A 21,689-nucleotide genomic window follows, 5' to 3' on the forward strand; every position below is an offset into this window, starting at 1 on the left:
AGCTCCACAGCTCTTTGTTTGAGGAAGAGTTCCTTATTGCTGATGTTGTCTGTGGAGGGAGAGAGAGGTGTACAGAAAGACAAAGAGAGAGGCCCATCATAAGCATGATTAAACCTTGTGCTTAGAGTGTGTTCAGATGAAATTACCTGCCATATTGGGATTCGCATTTGAATACATCTGGAGCCAGTCGGAAATGAAGGGAATTGGTTTTGGTTCTTTCTCATCAAGCTAGATCAGAAAACACGGATAATCAAAGTGCCATTTTCATTAGAGGGCATAAAAGCAGCAGGATAAGGTAATCAACGTGTTCCTCAAAGTTGCTGAATCCGAAGTGTTTAACATGGTGACATCATCTAAGTGCAGGAATAATCCTTAATGAATCGTAATGGTGTCTTGCATCTGAAATTCAAATTAGCATTAGCAAGAGATGGCTTTTAGACTAAGACTAATGGAATATTTCACCTTCAATTACTAACACTTGTAATTATAAATGAAATCTAGTATACAGCTTCCTCTTTACACAACCTCCCCATGTTCCCACAGGCAAATTCGCACTGAACAACCACAGTGGAGTCATCAGCACAGCCAAGCCACTGGACTATGAAAGCAACAGCAGCTACATCCTGCGTGTGGAGGCTGACTCTATGAGAGTGGTCTCATCCAACCTGCGCGCACCTTCTAAAAGTGAGATAACCATCAGAGCTGTACTTTCGTTGTTTTTTTTTTAAATCACAAAGTCTCTTAGGGTTTCTTTTTAGGGTATTTATCTTAATTTTATAATAATAAACACCTTACAGACCTAACATGTCATAGTCTTAAAATGAAGGTTCCTAATGGTTTTTGGCTCAGGCATGCAGTTCTAGGAAAACTCTTTGATGGGTATTATTTAGCTTATTTAACCTAAGGACTTACTGCAAAGACCATTTATTCAGACCTTAATAAAATTAATTCAAACACGTGCACACCAAATATTTGGACAGTGAAAGTGCACCAGTTTGAGTTTTGCAGAAACTATTGCAGAAGACATATGCAGAACTCTTTTCACCAGTCACTCATAAAGTGGATGGCATGAAAGTCATGTTAATTTAAATATGTAAAGAACTCAGCATAGTTAGTTATGTTAGAATAGGTTTTAGTAAAAGGGATGAGTGGAGCATGCTGGTGGGGTTTTGTGGCTTGGCGGGATAATGTGATGTGCATGCAGGCAGCTCCCAGACAGGAGTTCAGTTCAGCTTGGTAGAAAGAAAAATACAGAGAGATATTTGATGTCTGAACTCAATAAGTAAAGAAAAACAGAGTCAGAATGCACACAGTGACTCTGACAGGCCTCGCTATAACCGCCTAGCTTAAAAGGAAGAGCCAGACAAAAGCACAGACATGAGGTTTTCCTGAGAAATGGTCTCCTCTCTTCCACCAGTTAACATCCCAGTTAACTACAAAATGTACATAAAGTCCCAGATCTGCATTTCTTTATCTAACAGATTTTAGTCTAGACTAGATTGACACTGTTTCAATGTCTAATGACTGGAACATTGTTCTATGTACTAAGCTGGGGAGTTTACTTGGCAAACAGATTAGGTAAAAACAAGTAGATAGAAAAGAGAGTTTTATTGAACTATATAGATTAATCAGATGGAGTTTTTTTTCACGCTTGAAGGCATTCAGCCTGTTTGCCTGTTTTTTTCATGGCGTGAACAGCGCAATTCCACAAAGGTGCAATGTCCAGCAACAGTGTAACTTCCTCCCTATTGAGTCTCTAGTTGTTAGTGGTTGGTTGATTGACTAGAGAAGTTGGAGGGTTTATTGTGTCTTTTGCAACTAATTGCAGTAGCATGGTCCTTTAGTGCATAATTATTTTTGCCAATAAGTTTCACATACAATCGATTAATGAGAGAATTTTGATTGGTGCGTTGAGGTCGCTGGAGGCGCTACTTTATTTATCTCGTTAGCCTCAGTATGTAAACACGCTTAGGACCGCCACAGTAGAGTCTGATTTTGATTACATCTCATCAGTATTTTGAAAGCCAATTAAGATGAGAAGCATGCGCATGTCAGACACGCTCGCTTCGCCCACACACTTTCTTTGAACAGAGCCTGTGCTGGTGAAGCGTGACATTTGCGTGATCTGGCAGCAATTTTGATCGGCCCATGTTTTTCTTCATTACTCCATGAACTGATGAAGCCTCCGGAACATTAGGCAATTCTCCAACTCTAAATGCAGAGGAGGTAGCGTGAAAGCAAGCCACGTTGTTTGTTTATTTTGGCCAGAGGAGGATACATGGCCTCTCGAACCTAGTGGATTAAATGCCTTTCATTCGATTAATAAAAATACTTCAGCATTTCAGGACTTCAGTTTAGCCTGTAGCTATGCACAAGTGGCACCTCCCGTGTAGCATTGCTGTGTGCTGCCTCTACATTCCATGGCTGAGTGCTTCATGTTGAGTTACAATGGGGATGAGACAAGAAAGTTCTGGAAGCCCCCTATTTGGCATCAGAGCTGCATTCTGTCAGATGATGAATGATGCTATTGCTCCTGCTGTCCCTCACTGCAACACAACATGACTCAGCATTCTGCTGAAATGACAGAACGGAATGTAAACTGCCAAGCAGTGTTTTGCTATGTATAGGAGTCCACTCTATCAAATCGGATGAGCTTTTTGTTTCTTCACGCCATGATTAATACAGTCGGACCGAGTGTCTTGGCTTCGGCCCATTCAGAGACTTTCCTTCATAGGTGTTCCCTTTTAACTTGTTTAAATATGCCATGAGAAAAATAACAGCATGTGTTTGTCCATAAGAGGTTCTTTTCATGTTCTTCCATGTTTACTAGTTTGTTTACTAAAGAAACAAATTTCAGGACACACATGGTTTTATTTATGCCTTTGAATACTAACATATTAAACCATTTAAACCATGTGTGCTCACAGTTATAATTTACATCTCTTTTATAGGCTCTAAAACAGAACCCAGTGGCACTCCAAAAAATGTCTGCCACTTTAGGATTAATAACTGAATCATTAAGTTAGGGTTTAATTGGTTAACTGTTTTTTATCACACAAGGTAATAAATGAAAATGCACTCTAATTATTGATTAAATAGAAGTGCTTTCCGTACAACAAACCTGGGCTGACAAAAACAGTTTGCATAGAATAAACTGACTAAACTTATTTGTCTGCAGGCTGCAAACTGTGCCTGTAAAATCCGACATACTTGACAGCTAACAAAGATTGATCATGTAAGGCAGTGAATCCCACAACGTTTAGGCATTACTTTGTTGTCAATTCTAAATAATTGTGGGTACAGATGCCTTTCAAGTCTATTTTTGTTGTTTTATTGTATGGTGTATCGAACATAATGTTGTGTTTTCAAGTGGAATCAAATCTGTAGTGAACACATTCTTGAGGGTTATATCATCTCTTAATACTAAACCGTGAAAAGTGGTTATAAATTCTTTATCTGCTCATTTAATGTTCAGACATTTAATCTGTGATTTAAGATTTCAGATTCTAAGGAACCCACTAAGGAATCCCTTAGTGGGTTCCTACCTCTAGTCTTTTGTCATTACATGATTTTCTTTATAGTTTAATGGCGATATACATTTGAAATTTAAACATTTTAAATTTGGTTTATGTGCAGGTAACACAGCCAAGGTTTTCATTGAGGTGCAAGATGAAAATGACCACCCCCCAATTTTCACCAAACCATTTTATCTGGCCGGAGTTGCAGAGGATGCCAAGACCTTCACATCGGTCCTGCAGGTCCAGGTACAGCAGAACCTTTTAAGAACACTAACCCTTCTATTGGTTGCTTGCAATCTTCCTTGAGTTTGGTTCAGCTGTTTCAGCTTGCCTCCACTAGCACAGAATGCTAATCCATTGCCTTGATAGTACCTGTCTAGACAGAAAATTGCCTCAGACACTGAGTGGGTATAAGTCTTGTCAGTGCCAGTGTTTCAGAAAGTTTTCAGAGGGTTCCGGAGGTGCTGTTTATTATTGGAGACACTAGTCCAGAGGAGGTGTTAGATGGTGGTCCTTATGTGTGACCAGCTGGGTTCTGGGAGATTGGCTCCTCTCAAAGCTGACAGCCTGCGAAATGCCAAGGCCGTCAAGCCTTCCTGATACAGATCTCACCACAACTGTCAATAGTGCAGATGACAGACAGAGGCCGCAGCAGAGATCCTCATAAATCAGCCAAGCTTTCTCCTCCAGCAGGGAGCGCATCTTCATTCAGCACTTCCCTTCCTCCTTGTTACTCTCCCTTTCTCCCTGTCCCTTTCTGCTTTCCGCCCCACAGTCTCATTTTATTTTAGAACTACTAGGTCTAAGGCATCTTTAAAAACATATTACATGTACGTAGAATTTTGTATTATTTAAGAATATGTTTAAAATTAAAATAGATATTTATCCATTTTCTTTCACATCACAGCAGTAATCACTTTTGAAGCATTGTGATTGTATTTTTTGTAAATCATCGCTGTTTATTACCAGAGTTTAAGTGTATAAACTTCAGGATACTTACCCACTAAATAAAAAAACACTATCAGCAATGCTTTTTAATTAGCATTAACAATTAGCAATTAAGCATGAGTAGACAAATAAATCAATTTCCTTTGCACTGTATGGATGGAAAGATTTTAAATGTATTTGGAATACCTTACTTTTGGAATGTAATAGGGACTAATATATATGGAATATAATGTTAAGGAAAGCATATTTAGACATCACCAGGGACTCTGGACTAGCTTGTTTTATACTGGTAACCCTAGGAAAGCAGAGGATAAGATAATATCAGAAAAATGATATAATATATTTGTGCTCTATAAAGTCTTTGTGGTCTGATTGTTATGGAGCAGGCTTCAAAAGATGCTTAATTCTCCTGAACACAAAGGCAATCAAGAAAGTCTGAAAGGGGTCGTAGCACATTAAAATAAAAAATAAAGACTGATTCTGTGGCTTCTTGAAATGGCTTGTCAAGTAAATCTGAAAAAAATCATATGTAACATTCAACATGATTATATCCTTCCTTTATTGCCATTTCACAGTTCCATCAGAGGTTAAAATATGAAAGTATTGTGATTTAGATTTTGATTCAGTTGATGACTTGTGGTGAAAACCTTTTCTCAGTGAGAGGCCAGATGTTTCTCTGCAGAAGGGTTGTTTGGTTGTGGTTAACCATGTCAATCTCAGTCAAATGAGTCATTTTTACGGTCTCATTAGTTGCTGACATATTGTGACATGGACTGCATACCAAGACATGTCACTTCTACTTTGGCTTTGGCTTTTTATCCACAACGTTGTTTGATTCTGTCACCCTATCAATGCCTACCAATAAAGCTTCTTGGGGGAGGTGTGTATTCCAGGAAAAGCTTATGTATGCCAAATATAATGTAGATAACCAGGTCATTTAACTGACTTGTGCAGATTTTATAATATTTAACAACACCCCTGTTTACTGTTGCTGAGCTCACTCATGCATAACAAATGCTAGTTTTATTAACCACAGGGAAGTAAAAGTAAAGCCAAAAAAGTTTACGTGAATAAAATCATGTTCTTAGTGTTTAGGTGAGCTAATGAACTATGAGCTAACCAGTACATGGGATACCCATAAGGATTCATTCAAGTCCACCACCAGATTTACTGTGGCATTAATGACAAAAAGTATTCTGGTTATATGTTTGCTCTTTCATAAATAAGGGTTACAGGTAGTTTTATGTTTTTTCACACACTTTCCTCTTATTTACACATTTTAATCTGTTTGGATTGAGCAAACATGACAACACCAACCATTTAAATTGAAATAGACTTGACTTTTCTTTTTTATGTTCTCAAAGTGGTACAATCAATGTTTTCTACAGTTTTTCTTCAATATACCAAGAAGTCCAGAAACAATGGAAATGTATTTCTTTAACAAACTAAATCTAAACTATTGTCTATTTTAGTTAGCATAGTTTTCTGGTCACACTGCATAGAGCTGGTCACATTCTCTGTGCCTTTTCAAGCATATCCTTAAAAGTGCATTCCTACCATTTACATTTATGGCATTTAGCTGACTTACAAGGTTACTCGTATTACAGAGGTGGGCCAATGTAGTGTTAGGAGTCTTGCCCAGGGACTCTTATTGGTGTAGCGCAGCATAGTCACCCAGACCGGGAATCAAACCCTGGTCTCCCGGGGTTTGGTGTTATCTGTTGCGCCATACCAACCACAATACCCATGCACCCATGTTAAGGTATTTATGTTATTCATGTTTTGGAGTAATAAAAAAATACAATATTAACAATATTTTGTTAGTTTGACATCTTTGACAAATATGATGTTGTGTTTGTCACAGAATTCACACCTAATTTATTTTAAGTATTATTTTTTAAACCTATATTATATTTTAATCACCGCCCAATTGCCTAATAACGGTATTATTTGAAGCATAGAATAAAAGTGAGAGTTAGCCAGGGTAAAGGCAGCCTCGCAGGTTTAGTTGTAATGTAGTGTTACAGCTAAGTCTCCCAAAAACGGATTGGAGAAGTCTGTGTCCTCTGATGTAAAAGCATTATAAACCAACAATAATTTTAAAAAAATAATCAGACTTCATTAGCTGAGTATTGGTATTGGCACATACAATTTGTATTTTGTTACACAGAAGCTCAAAGTGCACAGTAATAGACCACATGCAGACACACACTCACTCATCAATACCTGTAAACTTGCATACATGCATAAACAGTCTGTTTTCATGTGCATTTGATGCAGATATTAGTATCTGAAATTTGTTGTCTAGTTTAAACATCAAAAAAATGAATGAATTATGTTTTGCATCAACTTTTTAGTGTCATGTCACTTTCAGCTAAACTATACATAAACAGTAGAAGCTGGAAGCAAAGTTGACATTTTTTGCTTGTACTCAAACTCCTTTTAAAATATAAAACCACTGAATTGTTCATAACGAATAGTAATTTCAGTGCACAAATACTGCAGTACTCATGCATATCAGTGGTAGAGAGTTCTGGAAGATGTTTCTCTTAGTCACACGGACTTACGCTTGCACACCCAGATCTGGTAACAAGGAACTGGTGACAACTAGTGTGATTGCGATTGTTTTCTGCAGGCAGCTGAGTAGTTCTTAGATTGGACTAATTTTTAAATGCATTTTTTGTAGTGTTTTGCTGCTTGGTCCATCATCTTTGAAAGAGAAGATGAAGATGAAGAGGGAATGCATGTATTTCCACTAGGTTATTTTTCAGTCTGTAAAGCAGAGTGCTTTGTTTGTAGAGCAGGCGCATTGTTCTTCAGTGCTCTCCTAATTAGCACTGATGTGATCCAGTGCTCTTGAGTGAAAACAAGGCCTCCTGATGCCTTGGGTATTCCTCTGTGCATCTAGTAGAAAAGTGAGAGAGAGAAAGAGAGAGACATAAACTTTGCTTTGTGCAGTCCATTTGCATTTCAATTTCACATTGATGTGATCATTGGTGGATTCCACTTCACAACTTTCATTTAAAGAAACTGGTGGTTCCACAGAACGTTTATAGAGGTCTTGTGGAGCCCATGCCTCAATGTGTATCCAAAATCAGACATATGGTTTTATTGTTATGTCTGATATATACTTGTTTGATAATACAGATGGATATTACAGTATTTTTCAATTCTTATGTTTGCAGAACAAATCTATATATATTCTGATATATAAACAGAAAAGGTGTGTTTTAATAAGACCTTTTTAATTCCTACACAACTACACTGGCTGCCCATACAAAGGAGCTGAATATGCAATAAATGTTTGGACCCACCATTAACAATTGTTAAGGATTACATTATTTACTGAACATGTCATTTATGTATGTTTGTAAAAATCTGTAGAAGTATGAATGTTAGTTTTACGATCATATTGGTGAAACATGATTGAGACAACATAGGGCTGAATTGTGGGTTCTGGACAGCAGAGTTGTTTGCTTGAACAGCCATGTAACATAGGGGCCTGCAAACACAGGACTGTTCTGTACATATCACTAGGCATACTAGGAACTCCAGGTCTAAGCTGGATTTTTCTGTCCAGTGAAATTCATTAGACTGAAATATGAGTGTTGTATTTAATTACCCTGCAATTCACCAGATGCACTGGCATTCAGCAGAAAAATGTACAGGGTAAACTCATCACATTTGGAACATTTGTTTTACCACTAGAGACGCTATAGACACACCTTTTCAATATTTCAGTCATTTCTGTCATACAGAAGCCCAGCTTAGATTAAAGTTTCCTACGTTTATTGTGGCCCAACTATCTGCTGCGCTAACAGACTGGTTACTTGGTGGGGGTGACATTTGCACTAGTAATATTTAACAGCACACCCTAGGTGCAAACCCTTATATCAGAGAGCTAGAATTTACATAGCTAGCAACATAGTCTCACTTTCAAGTAAATACAGTTTATTCTTGCTGTCTTTGCTGTTTTAATGAATTATTTGTGAAATGTAATTCCAGACAGGTAGTATATGACCAGGTGTGTGTGTGTTGCAGGCTGTCGATAAAGACACAGGGAATTACAGTGCCATGCAGTACCATCTCATCATCCCCCCGACGGCGGATGGAAAAGATAGCTTTGTGATTGAGCCATACACAGGGGTAATTAAAACGGCCATCATGTACAGGAACATGCGCCGCTCCTACTTCAGATTTGATGTCATCGCCACAGACAACTATGGAGAGGGTCTGAGCAGCAGCGCACAGGTGGTGGTGAGTAGTAACGCTGCAAGTACCAAATTGTCGTACTAATAAAGGTTTTGCCGTTTCATACTGAGAATTACGCTCATTGGGCTCCCTCTCCAGGTGGAGAGTATAATTCACTGCACTAAAAGCATATTACGCTCTGAGCTAAATCAGGGGAGCACAGAAATTATTTTGAAGCTGTTATTTTAAGGTAGAATGTTACATAATGTTGCTTTACAAGCAGTATTTAACATAATTTCCCTTTACATCAAATGTAATTTATTTCTGTAGTTTGTTAATGTAGCTAACAAAAGTAATCAGCTGGCACCATGCTGAACTAAAAGTTACTTTATTAGCATCACATTTACTAAATCACACATTTGCTTCAAACATGTCAAGTCAACTTGCCTTTATAGCTTTCAACATAGTATATCTATAAAATTTATAAACATCTATAAAAACAAAAAAAAATACATTGTACCTGTATATCTAAAAACAGAAGCCTGAATTGCGTCTTTTGTCCATTTTATTAATCATTGTATTGGTACAGAATGTTGCACAGTTGCCTGTATCTGAGGTAAGAGTAATTTGTTTAGGTTTTACTTTGATCACATTCATCTTTTCTTTGGAAGACTGGATATTTGTCACCTACTTTTACTAGAACCCTAAGAATATACTGCTCCTGTGTTCTCTTGATTTTTTAGCTGAACATGTTAAATCTGAACCCTGAATTAATTCTTCTGAATGCCACAAATCTCCTGCTGGAACTCAGCAGCCAGTGCCACATCTCTGGTCTGCAATTTTAAATGAACGTGCATTTTTAACTGACCACCGTCAGACATTCAGCTTAGGCCAGTTGGAAGGTCCTGTGAGTGAATGTGGACGGTCAATTAAACACTAAGACATTGAGCAACCATTTCTACTAACTGCTGCTTAATGGAGCAAAAAAGTGAAGACACTGGGACTAAGAGGATTCATACATACGTTATTTAAGCTGGATATAAGCCTCAGAAGCGACACACACAAAAACCTGCCTAATGACTTGGCCAACCACATAAATTAGAAACCATTAAGTGAAGAAGTGGTATAGAGAGTAGCCTGCCAAATGAGTTGTTGATGTTTCAGGTAGTTTAAATGTACAGTGTAGTTAGAATCCATGATGAGAATATACTTGCAAACCTCATAAGTTGTGTGATATAATTTCATTTAGTTCAGTTGTTAACACACTATACACTGCAGAATTTGGGGGACACTCCAGATTTTGTTAGTTTTCGATAACTTGAGTAAAAACTTCTTCAGACCAAGGAAGGGTAGCCACCGTATTATGGCAATAGTTTGAGACCTATTAGCTGTTACTTTATAATTCTTCCTTTAGGTATTGAGGTATTCATATTATGTAATAAGCTTTTACTTCATAATGAAGTGAGACTTTCTATATTAGTAACAAATATCAAAACTCACCAGGAATTTAATCAGTGTTAATATATAATATAAGAACAGTAAACATATGTATTGTAGTGTTTGAATAAAAACAGTGCTTTAGGCCTGCAGTTGATTTTGATATCTACAAACAGCTGGGAATTTCTTGTTCCTAATTTAATGAATGACATTTAATTAGGTAATTTATAAACAATCCGAACAAGAAGAGGTAAGAAATACACACTGATAGAAAACACTAATGAGGAAAAGAGACAGGGAGGTTAGAGCCAGAAGAATCACTGTTGAGATCATTGTTGACTTTGCAGATAATTTATATTGTCGCTGGACATACAAAAACTTTGTCATTTCCGTTTTTTACTTTCTGACGCAATGTGAATCTGGCAGTTTCTCGTCGCAAATTTCGCAGAATTTAAGCTGTTGTTATTATAATATATAATATATAAGTATTACCCATAATATATAATATATAATATATAAGTATTACCCAAGAAAGACACTTTGATTAAAAAGTGAGCTTGTTTATGTAAACAAAAGTTTTTTCTTACTTAACTGAAAACCTCTCATTCAAAGGAGGTATGGTATTCCCACTGTTTTAATAAAATATGTCCTCTATTAAATTAATTAACCAATTCTTAATTCTTCATTCCACTTCACAGGTATCCGTGGTGAACCAGCTGGACATGCAGGTGGTGGTGTCCAACGTGCCCCCCACCGTGGTGGAGCAGAACAAGGAGCAGCTGATTGGGTAATGGCCTCCCCAAACCCCCCCCCCCCCACCACCACCACCACCACCACCACTACCACCCCCCTCCCGCCAGTCACCCAGACAAAGATGAATGGCCCAAGTTATTACTCTCCCTCAAATGAAGTTGTCTCAGTCAGCCAAGGGCAGATTGAAGTTGTAATATGGAAATAAAGGAGTGGGAGCACTCTGGACCCTCGGGGTGTGTGGGTGTGGTGTGAATGTTTGCGCGGGAGAATGAATCAGTGGGCTGTTTGATTCTATCAGGCCTCCTGCGGCGGGCCAGCCGCCTGAAGAAAAGTGCAAAAAGTGTCTGCCGGGTTCAAAGAGAACAGTGCGGGAGATGAGGAAACTGTCTGTTCTGCTAATGGCTACAGGCTAAGCACTCAGCACCCCTGGAACGTGATCAGTATTTTTATTTTTGATGGCTGTACGGATTAGGGTGGAGGTGGGCACTCTGGATCTCGCTGGTGCTAGTGAGATACAGTATCAAGCAAAGATTTGGACTTGTCTAAATGTGCTGTACTGTGCAAAATTCTGAAGCATGAATATATGAAAAGAGATTTGTCTGAGCGGAAAGTTACACTTAGATAGAAAAAACAAATAATGTGACTTTGTTAGCTTAACTATTTTCAAAGTTCAATATTTACTTGTACCACAGAAGTCTGGAAATCAGTTTGTGGTCTTTTAACTAGATTCTTCTAACCAATATATCAAAAACTTTACTGAAAAACAAAATAATTCTATTCTCAGTTTCTATCTATCTAAGACTTCTGCATGGTACTGTATGTTTTAACCCTCTTAACATGCTGGACCCTACATTTATTATTCAGTTACTTTTATTAGTCCTAATGCAACAACCAAAATTAATTGTTTGGTAACCGTTTAGTTTAGCATGTTTTTTGGAGTGCCACAGGGCTCTGTTTTGGGATTTGTGAAACCATGAGAGGGAGGAACTGAAGTAGGGGCCTATGTACAGGGTGTAATGGGTTAAAGACAAAATTATCTATCAATATAACAAGGTGATTATGGACAAAGACCTTAATAAACCCAAATTTGATAGACTGATTTACTGTGGGCTGGTTTGGCATGTCTCAGCATCAGGATACTTCTTCCATTCTTTCAAGGCTGTATTACTCTGCGGGTGCCAACTTGCTGTCCTCCACAGGGGAAATCTATTGATTCAGTCTCTATTCTATTAAAACCCCACCCAACACACACACACTGCAAACCAGCCGAACATCCGGAGCCCCCACCCCTCCACACATACACACACATCCGTCCCATCCAGCCATGGTCAGGGAACCATCTGCTGCACAGCAGGTAATTGGCTGAGTAGGGCCTACTTAGAGATGATAGCCCAAGGCTGGCACAGACACACACCAGGAGATGAGGACCTACGTAGCGATAGTGTCTCGCTCACTTCCTCTCAACCTTTTCCAGTCTGTGTCACCCTCTCTCAGCTCCTCTTAGTTCCTAACCATCTCAGCTTAATGGAACTGTACAAATGGCAGTGATAGTTTCAGGAAAGGTTTGCATTTAACCCTGAGGTATATTTAGGAAATGTAATTGTTGCTCTGTCTCTGATTGCAATGCTTCATGATTGGGATAATTAACACTTGTGCATTCTAAAGACACTGGCCCCAATCATTACCACCTATTCCAGTAGTTATGTTTTCTGTTGGTGCCTTAGGGACCCACTGCCTTGTCCTCTGCCGAGTCTGGAAGACAGTTGGCAGTTTGACCAAACATTACAGTACAGTTGTGGCCAGATATATACACTCATCATGGACATAAATGTCATTGCAATATTAAGCTTTTATTGGTTTATTTAAACTGTCTTTTTCTGGGACAGAATGTGTGTACAAGACACATTTATTAGACAAAGCCATTTTTTCAAACTTTCTAATTTTTTCTAAGATCAATATAGGATCATAATAATACATACAGCACACCTAGTATTAGGTTAAGTGTTCCATAGCAGAACCCACATGATTTGAACCTTGTTGAGTCAGCAACTGTTTTTGGAGATTGTCAACAAAAGCCTCAGATCAGAGACAAATCTGCATTCTCTCAGCACAGGCTGGTGAAAGACGTGATCCGAGAGCTCACAGAGTGAACGCCACTGCCGAGCAGGTTTAATATCTGGACCTGTCTGTGAAGTTTGTGCAGCGACTAAATACAACCCATGAGAGAGCAAAATGATGCACAAACAAGTTGTGTTGCTTGCCTCTCCCCTACATCTGTTTTGGAAGAAAAATTAAATGTTTTGCGCATGGTCTTAATTTCTGATTACAAGAGAACAAGTTAGCATGAGTTTAGTAAAGAGCCCCAATACATGATACTACCACCCCAAGCTTAACAGTTGGCATAGTATCCTTTTGTTTGAATGCCTCATCTTTACTCCTCCAAACATATCTCCGGTCATTGAGGCTAATGGGATTGTGTCTATGCTAAAGGTTAGCCCCAAGATACTGGCCGTTCCTTGCATAATTCTGTCTAATATCCACTCTCTCAAAACAAACAGGTGCGAGATTGGGTTTCCTTTTTTGATTCTGAATGGTAACTCAGAAACATCTCTGCTTTAGCCATTCACTGGCTAACCTTAGTGTGTTTTGCATTGTTTATAATGTATGTTGTACTTATTTGTGGTATACTGCTGTTTAGACTGTGACAAACCACAAACCTCTGAAATAAGTAAACGAGAATATGAACCATTATATTACCCACTACTGTTAATAGCCAGCTAATCAGCTCATTGTCAAGATCTTCATGAGTGGGAGCAGGTGTGTTTCAGCAGGGAATGTTAAAAACTGTGGATCCCCAGAACTGGGCTTAAGAGCCAGTGTCAATAGGCACAGAGGAGGGTGCTGAGCTGGCAGCCAAGAATGTTTTTGTATTCTCTCTGTGTCTGCAGGATTCTAGAGCGCTACGTACAGGACCAGATTCCAGGTGCCAAAGTGGTGGTGGAGTCAATCGGGTCACGGCGGTACGGCGATGCATATGAGCAGGAAGATTACACGAAATCTGACCTCATGGTGTACGCCATTGACCCCCTGACAAACAGAGCTCTCTCCAGACAGGAACTGTTCAAGTAAGGCCCTTTCCCCTGCACCTCCTTTCCTAACAAGTTTTTCCTAATACTCTTGTCCTGACCTTCCACTTGAACCCAGTTTCCTACCACAGCAGGTTGGTGTCATTTGTTTCCAGCACTGTAGGGGTTCAGATCGCAGTGTGCACTAGTAGTTGTACCCCCTTATGACAGCAGCCCCAGTTATGCCATTCAGCTTTCTAACACAATCTGAAAGCTTAAATGTCTTTTCTAAAAAAAATACCCCACACCTTATCTTTCACACCATCACCTAACTGAAATACATCATAACTTCCAGGTTTACCGTGGATACTTGAATTAAATGCATCTAATCTATGTATATTTATATGAACAACTTGTGTGTACACTGGCGCATGCACAATTTGTGCTTCGTTGACAAAGCCAAGTTTGCAACAACCTTAAATGATGTTACTATTATTCTCATTCATCATACAACTTATTATTTCCAATAAGCCAGCACAGGATTTGCTTTAGAGTGGGCTTAAGCCAACAAATCAAACAGAACATCATCTAACTGAACAATTACACTAACTTTTGTACAAAGACAAAAAAAAAAACATCTAAGCACATCATTTAAAACCATTTATCTTATAAATCTAGAATGCAGTAAAGACAAACAGGAATTTCTCATTTTGAAAGAAGTTAGGATTTACCAAACCATGCATTTGATGGTAACTAAAATAATTCTAGAGATTTTGAGATGTTTTAACACAGTGATGGAAAATCACAAATTTATGATGAAATAAATTGAAATCTATTTGCATGGATTCTAATATTAGTGTTTTACTGAGTGAATAAACACTTACTGACCAAGTAAGGAGCCATTTTGCTTTTAATTCAAATTTTGCATAGTACTGTACACATACACTTCCCTACCTTCTTTTGTAAAACACTGCTGTCAAAACTGGTAGGTAGAAAATGAAAAGTACAAGCAATAAACATGAACCCTTCCTTACATTGTTTGAGGATTTAGCATAGCTTATCATAACATTAGTTAAATATAAGTAAACACTGGCATAGCAAAAAACATACAGTCTGTTCCCAAAATACTCAGAACAGTACAGTAAATACAGGTCACGTTTACACCCACAGTGGAGGAAAGCCACTGTGTTCTTTTGAGAGCTTGAAGAAAGTGCTTGTGCCTAGGTACAGTTGCAAAACAAAAATTGGACAGTCATCATTTAGGGGACAAATTGAACTATGGTTCAACTGGATGAACAAATTTGCTATAGTTTTAGTTAGTTAATGAAACCAGAGACAGAAGATCATTTTGAAGATAAAGATGCTAAAATAAAACACCTTAAAAATATGTTTTTGTGTTAGAATACTATTTCAGGCTGAATGGACCCTATAATTATTTATTTTGATTTTCCAGCTTTTTTTTCCAAAGGATTAACTAGGAGGTCCTAAATCTTTTTGGACCCTTTGCATTTGATTTCTTTTTCTGACAGATAACCAGGGACAAGAATCCAGCAGTTTATTTACAATTTCAACATAGTTTGCTGTTCTTCCTCAACAAGGTTTCTGGATGGGAAGTTACTTGACATCAACAAGGAGTTCCAGCCCTACTTGGGCCGAGGAGGGCGCATCCTGGAGATTCGAACACCCGACGTGGTGCAGAATGTGAAGAAAGCAGTGCAATCAGTGGGCTACACGGAAGGAGCTCTGCTGGCTCTGGCCATTATCATCATCATCTGCTGCATCCCAGCCATCCTTATTGTTATTGTCACCTACCGACAGTAAGTACCCATCCACATTTAGAAACTCTTGTCTAAATTAATTTAATAATATTAAAGAATTTTAATAAAATGTATTATTAAAATAACTATTTAAAATAAAATAAAATTAGGAAAATTAGTTTGCCATAACAATTTACCTTGCATGTAGTGTCCTTCTGTAGTGTCTCCAAAGAGCCAATTTAGCCAGTTGCTAAATACTCCAGACTACTACAATATTGGATTCAATTGAGGACTTAACTGTTAGATAACTGCTAAATAAGAAGTCATCGAACAGTTCACCTATTAAAACTATCCTCAAGATGCCTAACCAAATGCTTTGGAGGCATCTTAACACCTACAGAGATTGTTCTTGGAGTGACTGGAAAACTGCCTGTTTTCAGTCTTAGTGAAACAGTATGGTGGGTAGGGTGAGTGCACAGATAGAAATATTCATCTGTGCTTTGCAAACAGTGTCGCCACCTACAGCCACTGCTTCAGGAGAATCCTTAACGCTAGACATGTATCTTTCTCAAATTCACCATGGTAACGCCTTGGAGAGCCAGTCTGATCTTCAGTTTATTCAGCGTGAAAGCAGATTAATTACTGCCACTGGAGACAAACAAGAGGGGCTGGCTGTTGCGGTAAAGGGGAGATTTTGCTTCATATGGAGAATGTGAATGACAGGGGCAACGATCAGAGAGAGCAGGAGAGGTTGGAACAGAGGAGATAAGGGTCCCCCTCTAAGGGCTGTCTCTTTATGAGGGAGCAGTATAAAACATAATAACTGTGGGAAGGACAAGAGAGGAAATCATCAGTGACCTGCTGAAGCCATGTCTCTAAAATATATGGCGTTCATTCATTGTCCTTTAGATCAGTGTGCCAAGAACCTTTTTTTGTATAATTCTGAAACGGTTTTTAAAAATATCTTTCTGTTTCCTTTTTTTCTCCCTCAAATGCTTTTTCTGCAGATTTAAAGAGTAAGTACTAAACTGTGCATGAAAGCTTAAACGCATGATGCTTTTTTGTCATTTTAGATAGTTTTGTTCTTTCTAGATGCAATTATACATCCATTCTGCATTGCAAAACGCTCAGTTTGTCTGCTAAATATTGCCTTCTAAGATGGTAAATAAGAAATGTGCTCACGAAATGTGCTTATGTTTTTAAGAATGTGGCTGAAGCTCACATTATTTATTAAAAAGTGCATATATAATGCATTGGCCCCACTGAAGATAAGCTGATGGAATAACTTTGTGCAACTTGTTGAATCCATCAACTAAAGGCGACAAGCCGAGTGTGCCAAAACTGCCAGGATCCAAATGGCTCTCCCAGCTGGCAAACCCGGCGGCGTGGCAACCAGTAATCTGTATGAGGAACTTGGCGACGGCACCATGTAAGTTTTTCAGACATTAATTCGATACCTGATACCTCAATAATCTAGGACACTTTTGTTTCAGAAGTGTTGATAAACTTGTTTTGAGCCACAAGTTGACAAAGTCGACATTGACAAAGTTGTCAACATTATTTCATCTTGTTGATGAAAGGCACTTTTGCGGTCAGTATGTGCTGTAATGCTTGTCAACTATTTTCTGCCTTTCTAAGAGTTCAGCTTGTAATAGTGAAGCGTTCTGAATGTTTTTTAATGGAGCCATACTGATAAACATGCTGTTAAATAATCTAAATCATTGCTGTGTGCTACTTTAAAACAGTTTTGCCCAGGCAAGTTTCTAGGAGATGGGCCGTTATTACCATAATTAGATTTTATATTCAAAGAAAAGACCATTTTGTTTTGAGTCTAATTAAAATGAAATATCAGTGGTAAGGGTCCTGCTTAACTTTAAACACCTTTGCTGGTTTCCAGAGAAGTGATGTGAAATCAATATCAGCTTAGAGGTAATTGAAATGCAAATAACTGAAATGAAAATGGCTGTTTTGAAATGTAATTAATTTTGTTGATAAGCTGCTGAGTGGGTCTGCGGCAGGGTAGTAATTAGGACTATTAATGAATAGAAATGTCTCCGTTTTTGAAGTACCTGTGTCAAAGTGTTGGACTTTGTAAGGATGTTGGACATGAACCCGTTGTCTGCCTGTAATGAAATTTAGTTTGTTTATAGAGCGTTTTTTTATACCCCATGTCGTAATGCATCAAACCAATACGTCTTTGGTCTGTGTACCCTGATTTGTTGCTGGCAGTGGGCCAAAGGTGCAGCAAAGTCAGTACACTTCTCAAGCTGTTCTGAAATCTGTTGCTATTGCTCTAGCAGGGAGAGGTTTTGCAAACACCACCTATACTGTTGTAACTGTTGGTTCTTGTTTATAGTGAACGTAGCTTGAGTTACTACAAATTCACCGTCCTCGCCATCACCATTACACTTTGACTGTTCCATACCTTTGTGAATAACATTCAACTTCTATATTTCATCCTTTCTTTTCTTTCTGTCAATTCTTTCCTTCCTTGGATGTCAGGTCTAAGTAAGTACAATTAATGTTCTTAACGTTAGCTGCCCAGAGTACTGTGGGTTCTGCCTAGTGCTGCTGTGTGCTTGGTAGATGTGATCCTTTGTGGCTTTTTCTGTAGGCTGTACCCTTATGAGACACATCTTCCTCTACATGCAGTTACAATCCATTGCTTAGTCTGCAAAAATTAAATTTTGGTTAGATTGATTCGGGTAATTTGGCCATAGTTTAGCTGCATAGCTGATTTCTCTCACCTACACACCCGCCGTCCTTCCCAGCCTCCTCTTCTCCTCAAGCATGTAACTCTCTTTTCTTGTGCCGTTGTGGTGAGAACAGGAATAAAAGGTGTGTTCTGGAGGAAGGCGACCGGCAACGGCTCATCAGTTCATTTGCTTCACGTGCCATCTCAGCACATAAGCAGTCCACAGCTAATGGCATCCTGCTCAACAACCTCCCCCGGTCTGAGAGCAACATCACTTTCCTTTCCGATGAGAACCCTCTGACCACCACCAACCCACTGTACCACGATGATGGTAATGTCAGTAGCCCAGAGCACCAAGGAAAATCCCAGTGGCGCCGAGACCTGCTGGGCTTGCATTCACCTGCCATCAAGGGTCTGAGAAGCTTACGCTTCCCATCCAGTCGATCAGGCCACTCATGGACGTTGCCTTCCAGGTTGCTGAAACGAGAGGCCAGTGAGGTCTTGCACAACCGTCCGGTGGTGATGGACCCTGTGCAATGGGAGCTGCAGCTTTTAAAGATGGAACTAAAGGACAGCAGGGAACATCTCGATGCCTTTGACAGCCTAGTGGGTGAGGGATCCGAGCCCAAGCTGACAGTCAAGGAGCAAGCACGGCAGTTTGAACAGCAGGCCCTACAGGAGATGAGGCAGAAGCAAGGACGTGACTCCCGCGGTTCCCTGTCCTCGGACTTCTTCCTCTCCACATCCGATGGCCCGCAGTCCTTTGCTGTAGGAATAGGGAGGGAGGGTGGCCCTCCAGCAATTATAATAACCCAGAGCGATTGCACCCCACCCCCAAGTCACAAGCCTACTCCACCTGGCTTGCGCAAGTATGGCAGCCTGTCTGCCTACTTTGGGGAAGAGGCCTACGAGGTTAATGTGGAGATCATCCCAGATCCTCCTGATGTGCCTGCACCTTTGCCACCAACAACTCCACCGCCCCCAATATCTCCTCCTTCTCCCCCATCCAGTCCTCCTCCAAACCGTGTCCCTCCACCACCTCACCCAAGCCCCCCACCCCCTCCTCCACTCCCTCCTCCCTCCTCCCCTGCTGCTTCCCAAATCGCCTCCCCATTTGTCCTTCCTCCTTTGCCCTCAGTGACGTCCCTACGGCCGGTGTCCTTACGCCCCCCACCACCACCGCTCCCAGCCGAGCACGAGCCTCCCAAGAAAGAACTCAAAGGGATCCTTAAGAACATCCAGAACATAGCGGACATAGAGAAATCAGTTGCCAACATGTACAGTCAAATAGACAAAAAGCAGCGGCCACCAAAGACGGCACCAAAGCTTCAGGTGTCTGTGGAATCAGAGACAGGTGAGCCAGAAGTGGATCCCACACAGGAGGCAGATAAGCACAACAACCCAAACATGGACTCCATAGTGGAAGAACTGGAGAAACGCTTCCCCTCTCAGTCTACAATCCTGTGACACTTTCTCTCTGTCTCCTTTTCCTCAGATTTCTTTTCCATCTCTCAGTGACTTATTTGATATCCTCCGATTTCTTGTATTGTTTTTATTCAACTCATTTTTACCATTGTGTTTTCACATTGCTGTCATATCACATAAACTTTGCTTTTTTCTTTCATTTTTGAACATGGACCACATTTAACCAGTTCAGAGAGGCAAAGCTGTTCTAATGAACATATGTGTTTAATGGTTTAGAGGTAATTAGGCAATTAGATAATTAGTAAATTATATTTAAAAATATACACTAAATGTCCAAAGGTTTGTGGACACATTGACATATTGATATTGTTTCTTCTGAAAACAAGGGAAACGTATGGGAGCCCATTTACCACCCCTGCATTTGTAGGATTTAGCTACTAACACGTTAGTGGGTCACAAACGGCACTCTAGTATTAACTACTATTTTATGCTCCTTCAACAGACAGTTTGCATTGTGATTTCTCCAGAACATTCCATTCTACTGATGAGTTCTTTTCTGTTGAGATTACACAAGCTGTGTGTGTGTGTGCTATTGAACATCTGTGTGACCAAGGAGTGCACCTAAAAGTAGCTGAATTCACTAATCGGATGGTGTCTGGATACTTTGGGCATATAGTGTATTTTCTTGTCTATTGGACTTTTCTTATACTCATGTTCCTGAAAATCGGGTTATACTTTAGTCTTGCTGCACTGAATAAATGTCCTCCATAAAGCTTTACATTGGGTACACTGCATGCTCTATCCTCAAACCTTTCTCCCTCTCTTTCTCTGTCTCTCTCACACACTTTCTCTTTTGTGTTTGCACAGCCTGTACAGGTTTGCAGCCTCATGCATTATGTAAAGGGTTTCAAAACAAAGTCATGTGGCTCACATACAGGCCAGAAAACCTTTAAACTCTCTCTGCTTTGATGCCAAGGAAGAAAAAGGCAGAAACTGTCCCACTATTTTGAAAGCGAGATTGGCTACCACCAAGCTGGTTAATTTCAAAACGGAGCAGTCACTCACATAATCACCCTTCCCTACATTTAATTTATTTATCAAGTGCACCCAGTATGAAACACTGTGACTCCTTGACAGGAGAGACTTGGCTCCCAAGGGACATGTCTGCACAGAGTGCGAAACACTGAACTTGTTTCATTGTTTAAAAAAACTTGATGTTCCATGACTCTGCACACCTTAGCTGTTACAGGTACTAATCGGCTTGATGAGTCTAAATTTGGATGGTTTTAATTACGAATCCAATCAATCAGGGATGTGCCTCTGGCCTTGTGGCCCCTGTCTCGTTTTTCAAACAGCAACACAGCACTTTTGATTCAACCGTTGTCTCCTTAATTCCAACTTTAATTAGCACCGTTAATGAATGGGTCCTGCAACACGACAGATGATTCTTGTTGGCTTTTATCAATACACAGCCGCCATCTACCATCTACCTTTTGGAGGGAATCAAACATGGAAAAAACATGTTCCTGTTTTTTGTACATTACCCTCCTTTCATTTGGAGGTTAAATTCACTCTACCCATGTTTTTTCACTACCCCTTTCGCTGTATACTGCAATCTCCTGGCTTTTTTTATAGGTTCTGCAGTGCTCTGTTCTCAAGTAAGCTGTTGCTGGAATTGCTATTGTGTTGCATTTTCAGGCTAGGGAGCAAACAAGTGACATTTTACTGCCTTCAAAAGAGTAGGGAAATCAGACAAAAGTTGTAGTGACTTAAGTTAGGATATGCTTAGTTGTGTGTTTCTGTGTGGATTGCACTGCATAAGCCAAACCAATTTGGGGCTTGGTTTTGCAGACTTCTTTATAGTTAAAGGCACAGCATAGGGCAGCATGTTGGTACCTTT

The 21,689-nt window shown here is 39.6% G+C and overlaps 1 protein-coding gene across 2 annotated transcripts in view; it reads left to right on the forward strand.

Annotated features, from left to right (window-relative positions):
- The window catches only part of pcdh15b (protocadherin-related 15b), a 218,693-nt gene that overhangs the window by 187,513 nt on the left and 9,491 nt on the right, over nucleotides 1-21,689 (forward strand). The window contains exons 26-33 of one of the 2 annotated variants that reach the window (XM_072666593.1): nucleotides 544-684; nucleotides 3,637-3,764; nucleotides 8,508-8,723; nucleotides 10,793-10,881; nucleotides 13,796-13,972; nucleotides 15,511-15,729; nucleotides 16,677-16,685; nucleotides 16,988-17,098. In XM_072666593.1, the coding sequence (XP_072522694.1) occupies nucleotides 544-684; nucleotides 3,637-3,764; nucleotides 8,508-8,723; nucleotides 10,793-10,881; nucleotides 13,796-13,972; nucleotides 15,511-15,729; nucleotides 16,677-16,685; nucleotides 16,988-17,098 (1,090 nt within the window). Of the gene's footprint in view, nucleotides 1-543; nucleotides 685-3,636; nucleotides 3,765-8,507; nucleotides 8,724-10,792; nucleotides 10,882-13,795; nucleotides 13,973-15,510; nucleotides 15,734-16,676; nucleotides 16,686-16,987; nucleotides 17,099-21,689 lie in introns of those variants that run through there. The other variant, XM_072666592.1, reaches the window with a different exon arrangement.

The sequence above is a fragment of the Salminus brasiliensis genome, chromosome 22, assembly GCF_030463535.1.
Source record: "Salminus brasiliensis chromosome 22, fSalBra1.hap2, whole genome shotgun sequence".
Taxonomy (NCBI): Eukaryota; Metazoa; Chordata; class Actinopteri; order Characiformes; family Bryconidae; genus Salminus; species Salminus brasiliensis.